This window comes from Nycticebus coucang, chromosome 7 (assembly GCF_027406575.1).
Source record: "Nycticebus coucang isolate mNycCou1 chromosome 7, mNycCou1.pri, whole genome shotgun sequence".
NCBI classification, from domain to species: Eukaryota; Metazoa; Chordata; class Mammalia; order Primates; family Lorisidae; genus Nycticebus; species Nycticebus coucang.
This window is the reverse complement of record NC_069786.1, coordinates 34272797-34288304: the sequence shown is the minus strand read 5'-3', so window position 1 is coordinate 34288304 and position 15508 is coordinate 34272797. Positions and strand designations below refer to the sequence as shown.

The 15508-nt window shown below is 37.7% G+C and overlaps 1 protein-coding gene across 1 annotated transcript in view; it reads left to right on the top strand.

The window, feature by feature from the left end:
- Positions 1–15508, top strand: part of LRP1B (LDL receptor related protein 1B) — a 2318354-nt gene that overhangs the window by 2093563 nt on the left and 209283 nt on the right. Inside the window, exon 68 of the mRNA XM_053597274.1 lies at positions 4865–4971. Within this exon, the coding sequence (XP_053453249.1) occupies positions 4865–4971 (107 nt within the window). The remainder of the gene's footprint in view (positions 1–4864; positions 4972–15508) is intronic.

The following is a 15508-nucleotide window of genomic DNA, read 5'->3' as shown; positions in this document are numbered from 1 at the left end:
ACTATAGCAAAATACTTTTAAAGTCACTTTTGTACTTTATCATTTCATCATCTGCTCATCATTTCCCCTGTTTAGTGTTTATAAGGGACACTTTGATTCAACAATCATTTAAAAAACAACAAAATTTCATTGGAGCTATTTTGTAATATAGATAAAATGTGTGGAAATACTTGATAAATCTCAACATCTGTACTACCTTTATCAACAAAAATATTCTAAGTAATTGATTTTCAAAATAAAGTACTTCATATCTATCCTTTCATATTAGTAAGTTACTAACCACCTAATAGATTTAAAAAATCAAGTAATTTGATTAACTAGATTTAGGTTCTCATAGACAAGCTGCTTCTGCCTTATTTGAATTTCTAGTGCTTTCACACCAAATTTATGTTAGAAGGTTATTTGTATAGGATTGTTTCTAAAAATTCTTTTCAGATTCTTACACCCACATTCACATAACTTTTGAACTTCCCTCCAAAGGTTTATTAGATACTCAACAGAGGAACTAGAATCTGGAAGTCTTTCTTCTCTGCCATTAAATTGATGACTTAATTTAGTCACTTTTCTTTCCTGAACTTGGGTTGAATTTTGTGAAAGATGCCTTCCAAAGCTCTTTTCAATTCTGTAACTGCAACTTTTACCTCCATCAGTACTGGAGGAAGTGATCAGTCTGCATGATACCCCTGCTTTTTATTCTTATAATAGAAGCCAAATTAGCCTTTCAAAACATGGATGCATGCCTTGCAAAAGTTTTTTGACTGCCAGTCTGGCTTGTTTAGATGTGATTTATGGGAATCTTGGTAAATTGTTTACATGTGGGGTTCCCCCATCTACTCTTGGTCCAGGGATTTAGAAAATATCAGAGAAAATTAGTGTGAAAACAGCATTTTAGAAATACTAAGAAAAATGTCACATTGAAATTTTATTTCCCAATGGGTTCTGTTTCAGGTATAGTTTCTGAAAAATGCTATCATGCCAAAGTCTAAATATTGTTCTTTTACTTTATTTGGAAATAAAAATTAAAGAGAAGATAAACAAAAAGAAAAAAAGTTAATAACTAAATAACATTTTCCCCAAGGGAGTTTCTTTTTGAGCTATCCAATGGCAAAAGATTTTGAGATATACAGAGGAGAAATACAAAGAAGCCAGCAAACCCATTCTTTGGTGGTATTTGCATATGTGTAAATAATTCATAATTATTATTCAGAAGTCTATTTGCTGGCATTTTTGAAAACATGATAGAGACATACACAATTTCTGTTTTCCCAGAATAAGCTTTTCTAGCAAATCACTCAGTATCTTGTATCAGTACACCCATTTTGACTCAGAATAATTAATAATATTAAAATAGAGTCTTAACAGAACAAGTGCATTGGGCCAATGCCTGCAACTTCTGGTTATATAACTTTTTATAACCTCAAATTAGCAACTTTCAACCCTCCATATAGCAAAGCATGTCCAGGCCTGTGAAGCTGTTGCTGTTTAGCACATGATGAACACACTTGCTTTTAAATAAGATAAAGGCAATTAGAACATTAGAAGAAGAATTAATCCTGTTTGTACATCCTTCATTACCTTGAAATTAAATGTTTCTTCTGCTGCTTTTAAGCACCTAAGTACAATGTGTTTTAAATGTGCTCTCTATTTTTCTAATGAAAATCTCTTTGTTATTTCCCATTGTTAAATAAATTGAACATATTTCACTATAATTTCTTTTCTCTACTATTAAAACTGCATGTGTTTGCAGAGAAGAGGGAAAAATGGCTTCAGCATGGAATAATAACAGAAAAAGAGTTTTATCTCATTGTATGTAAAATAGGCATTGCTAGTCATGTGCCTTAGATAAGTAACTTCACTTCTCAGAGCTTTAATGGTAATCTCTGTAATCACATATGTGAGCATTATTACTTCCTCAGTTGTATGGGAGGCGACAGTATCATAGAATAGGAAAAAGCACAGGCCTTAGCATCCATCAGATTGTCTTGGTTGAAGTCCAGTAATAGCTCTTCTGTGTGCTCGATGATTTGGAGTGCATTGCTTATCCCTTCTGTGCCTCAATTTACTTGTATTAAAAAGTTTTAAATTTAGTGCACACCTTATGGAGTTTTTAGGAGGATTCACTGATAAGTTAACTCAAGTACTTGGTGTTAGCTTCACCTAGTGCCTAACAACAAATAAACAATAAGTAGCTGGAATTTACTATTATTGGGGAATTAATAATATTAATAAAGTTATTTTTAAGATTAAAGCAAAATACATTTGATGAAAAGGAAAGTTGCTATTGTCATGTGTACCAAACAAAGAAGTATCAGTGCATGAATGATTCATCTGTTTAGCAGCATTTTTCTATTACCTTATGGTTCCTTGTCTTATTCAAAGCCCAAGGTCATGTTTTAAACTAAACTAACCACAAACATAGAACAAAATGCCTTTTGACACATATTACACTTTTCACATTTCTTCCAATATTCTCTAAGGGGTTCATCATATAGAAATGTAGGAGTCCTCATAATGTCAGACAATCAAAATGTTACCTTGTAGCTAGAAACTGAGTGATTGTATAGAACAATACCCCAATGTAGATGAATTACTCATAATCTTTGTGCAGACATTTAGGATTATGTAAATATTCCTTAAATTTTATATCTGTTATACATTCCTTCTTTACTGGGTAAGAATATTATGGTGTGTGACAGAGCCAACCACAATTAATAAATAGAGAAAACAAGAGAACGTCCTTCATCATGCAAGGCTATTGGTCCTATTAGGGAACAAAAACTAAACAAGAGATGATCTCCAGTAGTTCAACGGATTACATTCAGGGACAAATTTCTGAGATCCTGCTTCATGGTCCAGATGTTATATTCTAGATAAGAATTAAGCCAAGTAGTAGGTCATACTGTTTGGCTTATGTCCTATGTGGAGTATTTTGCACCATCATTAAATCACTAACTAGGAAGTCATCTAAGTTGACAGGTAATTCAGGAGATAAGCAAACAATGGCATAAACAAACAGGCAGTTTTCAAAAAAAAAGTTTCCTTCTGCCTCTTCAACACTTACATAGCTATTGTCCAATGTACCCTATGTACCCTTCTTGTTCCATGCACTTTCCAAGGACAAAATTGAATAATTTGAAAATTATTAGAGATTAATAAAAACTCAAGAACCAAAGAAAATACTCCCAATACTTATTACGTGAAGTAAATAGAATTACTTAGAATTCAAACAACTAGCGATTACTGTTACAATATGAACATATATGGTCTTTTATGATTCTTATTTCATTTTATTGTTCTACTTTTATTAAACAGTACGCCATTTTTTTATTTTTTATTAAATCACAGCTGTGTACATTATGCAATCATGGAGCACCATACACTGGTTTTATAAGACCTTTGACATATTTTCATCACACTGGTTAACATTGCCTTCCTGGCATTTTCTTAGTTATTGTGTTAAGACATTCTACATTTACTAAGTTTCACATGTACCCTTGTAAGATGCACCACAAGTGTAATCCCACCAATCACCCTCCCTCTACCCATCCTCCCCCCTCTCTCTCCTCCCTCTTCCCCTTCCCCATATTCTTAAGTTATACCTGGGTTATAGCTTTCATATGAAAGCCATAAATTAGTTTCATAGTAGGGCTGAGTACATTGGATACTTTTTCTTCCATTCTTGAGATACTTTACTAAGAAGAATATATAGTAGGGCTGAGTACATTGGATACTTTTTCTTCCATTCTTGAGATACTTTACTAAGAAGAATATATTCCAGCTCCATCCATGTAAACATGAAAGAGATAAAGTCTCCATCTTTCTTTAAGGCTGCATAATATTCCATGGTATACATATACCACAATTTATTAATCCATTCGTGGATCAATAGGTGCTTGGGCTTTTTCCATGACTTAGCAATTACGAATTGGGCTGAAATAAACATTCTGGTACAAATATCTTTGTTATAATGTGATATTTGGTCTTCAGGGTGTATACCTAGTAGAGGAATTATAGGATTGAATGGCAGATCTATTTTTAGATCTTTAAGTGTTCTCCAAACATCTTTCCAAAAGGAATGTATTAATTTGCAGTCCCACCAGCAGTGTAGAAGTGTCCCCTTTTCTCCACATCCACGCCAACATCTCTGGTCTTGGGATTTTGTGATATGGGCTAATCTTACTGGAGTTAGATGATATCTCAAAGTAGTTTTGATTTGCATTTCTCTCATGATTAAGGATGATGAGCATTTTTTCATATGTCTGTAGCCTGTGTGCCTGTCTTCTTCAGAGAAGTTTCTCTTACAGTCCCTTGCCCAGCCTGAGATGGGATCACTTGTTCTTTTCTTACTTATACGTTTGAATTCTCTGTGTATTCTGGTTATTAAACCTTTGTGAGAGACATAACCTGCAAATATATTCTCCCATTCTGAGAGTTGTCTGCTTGCTTTATTTACTGTGTTCCTGGCTGTGCAAAAGCTTCTTAGTTTGATCAGGTCCCAGTAACAGTACGCCATTTATCTTTTGGGGTTTTTTTGTTGTTGTTGATCAGGCCCAGGTGAGGTTTGAGCCCACTGCCCCTGTTGTGTGCAGCTGTCACACTAATCACTGAGCAAAAGCACCCACCATATCTTTTGTATTTTTAACTTGTTTTTTTGTAACACTACTTTCTATTCATTACTTTTAAAAAAATGAAAAGTTGTAATATTATGTACCATTTACATTTCATGAGACCTTTCACTAAACAATTTATTGGTTCTGTTTGGCTAACCTTTTTTTTCCTTTAATATTACCTCATGTTGTATGTCATAAATTTTAGAATGTATTTGAGATAATATAATGACCCTATGCTATTTTTCTATTCCCAGAGCCACAGACCTGTACAGTAAAAGATTTTCTTTGTGCCAATGGGGACTGTATTTCTTCAAGATTTTGGTGTGATGGAGATTTTGACTGTGCAGATGGCTCTGACGAGGTAAGCATCCTTGCAAAGTCAAACACAAAAGAAAATGGTTTTTTAAAACCACATTTATAATTATTATTCAATCCAATAAGTGAGGCAAGGACAGCTTAGAAATGTACTTTACTCCTGACACAGTGAAATAAATATTATATCTACATCCTGTGTGGCAGATACCCAGTGTAGGGAATAGCTCTTGTGCCACTATTGACAGTTAATTTATAGTTTGTTTTACTTGAACTGGTGAATGGCTGGATTGGGAATAGGATGTTTGGAAACCCTATTCCCTATTGCTTATGCCTTTGCCATCTGTGAATTTGTTCATAAATTTGCTGCATTATTTACAGTCAAGACTGATATGTTTATGCATTTTAAATAGTTTCTTCTCCTTAGTCTCTTTCTCCAATAGATAAAGTCCTACAGACATCAATGGAGGTCACCAATATTCATTAAACCACAGGTTGAGCTTTGCTTAGGTGATGAATCACAATCCATCTATAATAAAGCCTATGTATATTCAGTTTTTTGGGGATGAAATGTTCTGTAGATGTCTGTTAAGTCCAGATGTTGAATGGTTGAGTTTAAATCTAAAATTTCTTTGCTTAGCTTCTTTTTGGAGGATCTGTCCAGGACTGCTAAAGGGGTGTTAAAATCTCCAACTACTATGGAAGTGGAGGAAATCGAGTTGCTCATGTCTGTTAGAGTTTCTCTTATAAATTGAGGTGTGTTGTGGTTGGGTGCATAAATATTAATAATTGAGATCTCATCATATTGAGTATTACCTTTAACAAATATGAAGTGCCCATCCTTATCCTTAATTATTTTGGTTGGTTTAAAGCCTATTGTGTCTGTGAACAGTATTGCAACGCCTACTTTTTTCTGCTTTCCATTTGCCTGGAATATAGATGACCATCCCTTCACCTTGAGTCTATATCTGTCATTTAATGTAAGATGCGATTCTTGGATGCAGCAGATATCTGGCTTGAGTTTTTGTATCCAGTCTGCCAACCTATGCCTCTTTAGAGGACAATTTAAACCATTCACATTAATTGAGAGCATTGATAAGCCTTTCGAGAGACTGGTGGACATTTTTTAATCCTTTTGCGACTGTGGAAGTTGGAATTTGATCAAAAGTTTTTTGGGTGGGTTTACTTTTGTGGTGGAGAATTATGCTGGTCTTTATGGAGGATAGGTCTAAGAATGTCCTGGAGAGCTGGTTTAGTTGTGGCAAATTTCTTCAACATGTGAATGTCATTGAAGTATTTAATTTCTCCATCATAAATGAAGCTCAGTTTAGCTGGGTACAGGATCCTGGGTTGAAAGTTATTTTGTTTTAGGAGATTAAAAGTCGATGACCATCCTCTTCTAGCTTGAAAGGTACACATTCTTCTCAAGAGCCCACGGAACATACTCCAAAATCGACCACATCCTAGGCCACAAATCTAACCTCAGCAAATTTTAAAAAATAGAAATTATTCCTTGCATCTTCTCAGATCATCATGGAATAAAAGTTGAACTAAATAACAACAGGAACCTGCATACCCATACAAAAACATAGAAGCTAGACAACCTTATGCTGAAGGATACATGGGGTATAGACAAGATTAAGAAGGAAATCACCATATTTTTGGAACAAAACAACAATCAAGACACGAATTACCAGAACCTCTGGGATACTGCAAAGGCAGTCCTAAGAGGGAAATTTATAGCACTGCAAGCCTTCCTCAAGAAAACGGAAAGAGAGGAAGTCAATAACTTAATGGAACATCTCAAGCAACTGGAGAAAGAAGAACACTTCAACCCCAAACCCAGCAGAAGAAAAGAAATAACCAAAATCAGAGCAGAATTAAATGAAATTGAAAACAAAAGAATTATACAACAGATCAATAAATCCAAAAGCTGGTTTTTTGAAAAGATCAATAAAATAGATAAACCTTTGGCCAACCTAACCAGGAAAAAAAGAGTAAAATCTCTAATTTCATCAATCAGAAATGGTAATGATGAAATAACAGCAGACCTCTCAGAAATTCAAAAAGTCCTCAACGAATACTACAAGAAACTCTACTCTCCCAAATATGAAAATCTGAAAGAAATCGACCAATACCTGGAAGCATGCCACCGACAAAGACTTAGCCAGAACGAAGTGGAAATGTTGAACAGGCCTATATCAAGTTCTGAAATAGCATCAACTATACAAAATCTCCCTAAAAAGAAAAGCCCAGGACCAGATGGCTTTACGTCAGAATTCTACCAAACATTTAAATAAGAACTAGTACCTATACTACTAAACCTCTTCCAAAATATAGAAAAAGAAGAAATATTACCCAGCACATTCTACGAAGCAAACATCACCTTGATCCCCAAACCAGGGAAAGACCCAACAAGAAAAGAAAATTATAGACCAATATCACTAATGAATATAGATGCTAAAATACTCAATAAGATCCTAACAAACAGAATCCAACAACACATCAAAAAAATTATACACCATGACCAAGTCGGATTTATACCAGGGTCTCAAGGCTGGTTCAATATATGTAAATCTATAAATGTAATTCAACATATTAACAAACTTAAAAATAAAGACCATATGATTCTTTCAATTGATGCAGAAAAAGCTTTTGATAATATCCAGCATCCCTTCATGATCAGAGCACTTAAGAAAATTGGTATAGAAGGGACATTTCTTAAACTAATAGAGGTCATCTACAGCAAACCCACAGCCAATATCATATTGAATGGAGTTAAATTGAAATCATTTCCACTTAGATCAGGAACCAGGCAAGGTTGCCCATTGTCTCCATTGCTCTTTAACATTGTAATGGAAGTTTTAGCCATTGCAATTAGGGAAGAAAAGGCAATCAAGGGTATCCACATAGGGTCAAAAGAGATCAAACTTTCACTCTTCGCAGATGATATGATCATATATCTGGAAAACACTAGGGATTCTACTACAAAACTTTTAGAAGTGATCAAGGAATATAGCAATGTCTCAGGCTACAAAATCAACACCCATAAATCTGTAGCCATTATATATACCAACAATAACCAAGCCGAACAAACAGTCAAGGACTCTATTCCTTTCACAGTAGTGCCAAAGAAGATGAAATATTTGGGAGTATACCTAACAAAGGATGTGAAAGATCTCTACAAAGAGAACTATGAAACTCTAAGAACAGAAATAGCCAAAGATGTTAACAGATGGAAAAACGTACCATGCTCATGGCTGGGAAGAATCAACATTGTTAAAATATCCATACTGCCCAAAGCAATATATAATTTTAATGCAATTCCTATTAAAGCTCCATTGTCATACTTTAAAGATCTTGAAAAAATAATACTTCGTTTTATATGGAATCAGAAAAAAACCTTGAATAGCCAAAACATTACTGAGCAATAAAAACAAAGCAGGAGGAATCACGCTACCAGACACGAGACTGTTCTATAAATCCATAGTGATCAAAACAGCATGGTACTGGCACAAAAGCAGAGAAGTAGATGTCTTGAACAGAATAGAGAACCAAGAGATGGATCCAGCTACTTACCATTATTTGATCTTTGACAAGCCAATTAAAAACATTCAGTGGGGAAAAGATTCCCTATTTAACAAATGGTGCTGGGTAAACTGGCTGGCAACCTGTAGAAGATTGAAACTGGACCCACACCTTTCACCATTAACTAAGATAGACTCTCACTGGATTAAAGATTTAAACTTAAGACATGAAACTATAAAAATCCTTGAAGAAAGTGCAAGGAAAACTCTTGAAGGAATCGGCCTAGGTGAATATTTTATGAGGAGGACTCCCCAGGCAATTGAAGCAGTATCAAAAATACACTACTGGGACCTGATCAAACTAAAAATCTTCTGCACAGCCAAGAACATAGTGAGTAAAGCAAGCAGACAGCCCTCAGAATGGGAGAAAATATTTGCAGGTTATACCTCCGATAAAGGTCTAATAACCAGAATCCACAGAGAACTCAAACGTATTAACAAGAAAAGAACACGTGACCCCATCTCAGGGTGGGCAAGGGACTTGAAGAGAAACTTCTCTAAAGGAGACCGACGCAAGATCTACAAATACATGAAAAAAAGCTCATCATCCTTAATCATCAGAGAAATGCAAATCAAAACTACTCTGAGATATCACCTAACCCCAGTAAGAGTAGCCCACATAACAAAATTCCAAAACCAGAAATGTTGACGTGGATGTGGAGGAAAGGGCACACTTCTACACTGCTGGTGGGAATGCCCACTAATACGTTCCTTCTGGAAGGATGTTTGGAGAACACTTAGAGACCCAAAAATAGACCTGCCATTCGATCCTATAATTCCTTACTAGGTTTATATGCAGAAGACCAAAAGTCACAATATAACAAAGACATCTGTACCAGAATGTTTATTGCAGCCCAATTCATAATGGCTAAGTCATGGAAGAAGCCCAAGTGCCCATCGACCCACGAATGGACTAGCAAATTGTGGTACATGTATACCATGGAATATTATGCAGCCTTAAAGAAAGATGGAGACTTTACCTCTTTCATGTTTACATGGATGGAGCTGGAACATATTCTTCTTAGCCAAGTATCTCAGGAATGGAAGAAAAAGTATCCAATGTACTCAGCCCTACTATGAAGCTAAATTATAGCTTTAATATGAAGACTATAACCCAACTATAGCACAAGACTATGGGGAAAGGGTCAAGGAAGGGGAATGGAGGGGGGAGGTTTTGGTGGAGGGAGGGTAACGGGTGGGGCCACATCTATGGTGCATCTTAGAATGGGTACAGGCGATTGCACAAATGTACACAGCTATGATTTAACAATAAAAAAATTATTACAAAAAAAATAAAGCCTATGTACATACAGCTTTAAGTTAAAAAGTTTGCACTTTCTTGGGATAATTCTGTGAGCTTAGATTGTACTAACATTTACAATGCTTCATACAGTTCATTATCTGTGTATTTTTGTGCTTATGTTTCAGATATCAATTACTCCATTATGCTTTAAAATAATAAATGGCACATGGTTATATATTTTTTCTCAATCAAAACTGGAATGATCTCAGTCCTCACTTTCCATTATCAGAGATAAGGCCTTTAATAGTCACATTTAATGCTTTTTTCTGTTTCACTTGTGTAATAACCAGGAATCCATAGTTTGTGCAATCATATCCAATCAGAAGTAGAGGAAAAAAGATATCTCTGATCTTCTGTGTAGACCATGGTTCTATCAGACAATACAATGACTACCTAGAACTCTGGGGCTCTGGTTAGCAAACATATGATCTGTAATAAAATGACCATAAGCTTGCCCAGAGAGGATTTTCACTGCAGTTCTGAAAATTCTCTGTTTTAGGTCCATTTTCCCCAGGTATCCATTGATTCTCTACCTCATTGGGAGACACTGTTGGTCTCTATTATTTGTAGAACCTATATAAACTAGTGGTCTTTCAGTCTGTAGGCTTTCTTACTGGTACTGCATACTTCTATTCCATTGTCTCACCATTTTTGAAAAAGTCACCCTAACTACATCCAGAAGCCTAGATTTTGGAAACTAATGCATATAACTTCTCATCTTAGTACCAACAAAACCTAAACCTTAAGAATGCAAAGGTCTCTCAAGAGAAGAAATTGAAAAATATCACTTCTACTCATGGCACTATTAACAATGCAAAAATAAAAATAAAAACCTTGGTAAAAATACCATGGGAGAGTTAAATTTCTGCATTGACTGCATTGCATTCATCCATTCAAAAATAAAACTTTTTCAAGGCAAGAAATTCTTTTCATGTAAACTCATCTATCCCATGAAAATGTTTGGATATGGTTTTATTTTTTTCATATGTTCTACTGTTCTACCGGTGAGTGAAACGTCTGTGAGACATCAAAAGGTGTATATTGTTTAAATCTTAAATATATTTTGTTAAACGTTATTCACAAGATGTACAAGGAACATATACAGAATCAAACACTTTTAAAAATATTACCAGTGTAGGGGAGGCACAGCATGATGGCAGACAGGAAGGATGTTAAGCTCAGCAATCCTGAAACGAGAGTCAAGAGTGAGTAGACTAGATCATTCCCTGCATGTAAAGGTTCTGCCCCATGGCTGTAGCAACCACTGGCGGCAGCAGGGGCAACCAGCCCCACCACAGAGGATTGCAGTTCCCAGGTTGTGGGGAAACTAGGTAGTGTGTGGAAAGATTGGTGAAGTGTGGACTCCCTAGAGAAATCAAGCAGGCAGAGTGAGGTGCCATCTAGTGCAGCACCACTGGGGTTAGGCAACAGGACAGACACTCAGACAGAAAAGATCCCAGATAGGAAGAGGCCATTGTTTTAGAATTTGGGAGATGGTGGTCACTGCGGGCACCTTTCTGCGCCGGCCAGGTGCAGCAATTTGAGTCTCACCTATAGACAGTTGTCCTACACTCGGAACTGGCCTAGGATATCCTGCAATTCACGGTAACTGTTGCAGGGAGAATTTGGGAAACCTGCCAGTGAAGATTTTTTGAGATCAGTGGAATTAGCAGTTCGGCAGGATCTAGGTGCAAAATGGGTAATCAGGCAAACACCAAGAACATTTAAGCCAGAAGACAGGTAACTGTCTGGGAACCACTCACAGCGCCATCTGGTGTCCAGAAAGTATATTGCAACATAAATATATTTCTACTAAAGGTGATCCCTGAGGCATATATATATATATTCACATATACATGTATATATATGTGATATATATATGATTTGTTGACTTTTTTCTATTTGCTCATCCTTTTTGATTTTTATCCTTTTTTCTTTCTTGTAGGAGTTATTGTTAAATTTTTTTAAATTATTATTTTGTTTGTTTTTCTCTGCTTCCCCTCCCCTTTTTTATCTTTGACAGAGTTTCACTATGTCACCATCTGTGGAGTGCTTTGGTGTTGCAGCTCATGGAAACCTCTAACTCTCTTGGGCTGAGTGGTTCTCTTGCCTTAGCCTCCCAGGTGGCTGGGGCTGCAGGTGCCCATCATGGTACCTGGCTGTTTTTTGGTTGTGCTTGTCATTGTTGTTTGGCAAGCCCGGGCAAGGTTTGAGCCCGCCAGCTTTGGGGTGTGTGGCTGGTGCCCTGGCAACTGGGCTATGGGTACCGACCCCTCTCCTTCCTCTTAGGGTTATTGAGAGTGCTTATATCAGGATATTAGAGGATTTTGTGTGTGTGTGTGTGCACGCGTGTGTGTGTGTTTGTTTTTGTTTTTGATTGTTTGTGTGTCTGTTTATGTGTTTGTGTGTCTGATTTTCATTTGTTTGTTTGTTCGTTTTGTTTCAATGTGCCTTGTGTTCTGCTAAAACCTCGGGTTGGCTATTTTTCCTAATTCCAATTTTTACATGCAACAAGAGCAAAGAAGAGTGGGGGATGATAGCCAACTGAAGCCAGCTTCCAATAGAAGCTCAATCCGGAGGGAGAGATAATGTTCAGAAAAAAACCGGCAAAGCTGAAAGGTGGGAACTGAGCTGAGAGAAGAGATTGATAATTGCACGCCTTCTCTGCTGAGGCAAGCTGCAACTCCAAGGAAACAAATTTCAGGTGCAGAACCCACTCCAAAGAGGAACATGTCCGTCTCCTCCCCCAAGAGAGTTGCTTGCTTGCTTGCTGTGAGATTTCTACTAGTGAGCGGTGAACTGAGGTCTTCTTCTCTCACCCCATGGGAGTGAGTTGCTGGAAGCTGGGACTCCTTCTCCAGAGAGTCTCTGCTGTGAGCCTGGGCATTCTCTTGTCTGGCATGAAGAGAAATATTTTCCTTGCTACTTTGAACTCCCAATCCACCCTTTCTCCTGGCCTGGTGGTCTATAAGCCCAACACCTGCAGAGACCAGAACATTTGCAGTTCTTTGTAAGACTGGGTATTGCATGGTCTGAGGTAGCATGGCAACACTGTAACTGTGAATCTGGTAACAGTATAAAAAGACACAGTGGGGAAGTGGTGTGTCTTGGCTCTGAGAAAGAGCAATGCAGCAGCAAACAGAGGCTTGGGTCTCCTTATGATGGGGGGAGGCTCAGGAACCGCTGATGCTGGGAATCCGAGTGGAGACACCTCCCTCCTAGCAGCAGCATTAATGGAGGGATCCTGCCAGGGTCAAATTTTGGAGCAACAACTCCCTCTGTGGACTGCCAGAGGGAGCAAGATCTCACATTGCAGGGATACCAGATGAGCAGAGTGGAAGGGGCAGAGGCATGGTCTCTAAGGGCAAAAAATATTTGATGCCTTGTTAAACTCTGGTTTGGAAAGAGCTCAGGTGGAACACTCCCCAGTTTCCATTGAGCATCCGAAGCAATCAGACTTCAACTCCCCCAGCCGGCTGGTGACAGAGTGTGGTTGCTTGGCCATTGAAGCATTGACTTCCCTCTGACTCTGGCAGGCCCAAATCCCTGGCACATTTGCTTATTGGATGGAACTGGGCCACTGCCCAGTGAGGCTACCAGTGCCTGGGTATGACAGAGGTGCAAGGTAAGGAAGGAGGCACCAGCTCCTCTGGACTATTTTGCTGGGCAGGCCTTTTTGACTTCGCAGAGCACCAGAGTGAGTTACATTTGAGCTGCCAGTGGACCCCTGCTGCCTAGATGATGAAGAACTTTTGAACTCTCCTACCTGATCAGTGTTTGTATTGACTGGGACACTTGGTTTGGAACTCTTGACCAGGGCCAATCACATGGAGACACACCAAGGTTATACCCTGGTTGTGTTTGTGGGAATGTGGGATTCTCCTCTTTCAGTTGCCGCCTGTGGGGGATTGGTGGCAGGGTGTCTTAGCTGCTTATATATCTCCACAGCTGAGATTTCAGCTCAAAGCCACTGATTCACTAGGATTGGACAGAGACTAGCTGAGTACAGATCAGAGCCATCTAGCCCCCCCACATCAACCTGGCCCCCAGAGTTTCAAGCTGTAGTAATGAATGGGACTTTTGTAAAGCTCAAGGATAAAAGCCACAATCACCAGTCCAAGTTCTTTGATAAAGGACTGGCTAATTACAACTCCAGGAGCCCTCAATTCAATTTCACCTTGCCAGCTTCTCTAGCCAAATGGTGAAAAATAATCTTGGGGAAGAATCAGTGGGAAAACATGAATAATCTGAGTATATCTACTCCCCCAAGGAATGACAAAGGAGACACAACAGAAGATCCCATTCATAAACAAATGGCTGAGATGTCAGAAACCAAATTCAGAATTTGGATTCCAAATAAGATTAACACAATGAAGGTAAAGATGGAATTATAAACTCAAGGGGCAATTCAAAAGTTCTTTCAAGAATTCAGTGAATTCAAGGACCAAATCACCAAATATTTGACACATTGAGGCAAGAACTTATACCCCTCAAAGATCTGAGAAATACAGTAGAATCCCTTAGTAACAGAATGGAGCAGGCAGAAGAAAAGATCTTTAACATTGAAGACAAATCTTTTGAAAACTCCCAAATGCTGGAAGAGGAAGAGAAGTGGAGAGCAAAAATGGATCATTCCCTGAGAGAAGTGTGGGACCACTCCAAAAGAGGAAACATTCACCTTATAGGAATCCCTAAAGGAGAACAGGATGGTCCAAAAGGCACAGATAATCTACTCCAAGAGATAATTGTGGAGAACTTCCCAAGCATGGTAAGAGATACTGAAATTCAGATAGCAGACAGTTTCAGAACCCCAGCACTACTCACCCAAATAAAGCATCTTCTAGACACATTGTAATTAACTTCTCCAAAGTTAATATGAAGGAGAAAATCCTGCAAGCAGCCAGATGTAAGAAAATCATAACCTACAAGGGGAAGAATATTAGAATGACTACAGATCTCTTTGCTGAAACTTTTCAAGCCAGAAGAGGATGGTCATTGACCTTCAATCTCCTAAAACAAAACAACTTTCAGGCCAGGATCTTGTATCCAGCTATATTGAGCTTCATTTATGATGGAGAACTTAAATACTTTAATTACATACACATGTTGAAGAAATTTGCATAACAAAACCAGCTATTCAGGATATCCTCAGATCTATCCTCCATAATGACCAGCACAATGCTCTACCACCAAAGTAAACTAACTCTGAAATTCTTGACAAAAACCCAATTTCTGCAGTGGTGAAAAGATTCAAAATGTCCACTGGACTTTCCAAAAACATGACACCCCAAATACTACCAGGTTTATCAATACTCTCAATTCATATGAATGGTTTCAACTGTCCTCTTAGGAGGCACAGGTTGGCTGACTGGATTCAAAAACTCAGGCCAGATATCTGCTGCATACAAGAAACTCATCTAACCTTAAAGGATAAATATAGACTCAGGGTGACAGTATGGTCGTCTGTAAACCAGAAAAAAGCAGAGGTCCCAATTTTATTTGCAGATACATTAGGCTTTAAACCAACAAAAGCAAAGCAAGACAAGAATGTTCACTTCATATTTGTTAAGGGAAACACTCAACAAGATGCGATGTTAATTATTAACATTTATGTGCCCAACCAGAATGCTCCTCAATTTATAAAAGAGACCCTAACAGACATGAGCAATTTAATATCTTCCAGCACCATAATAGTT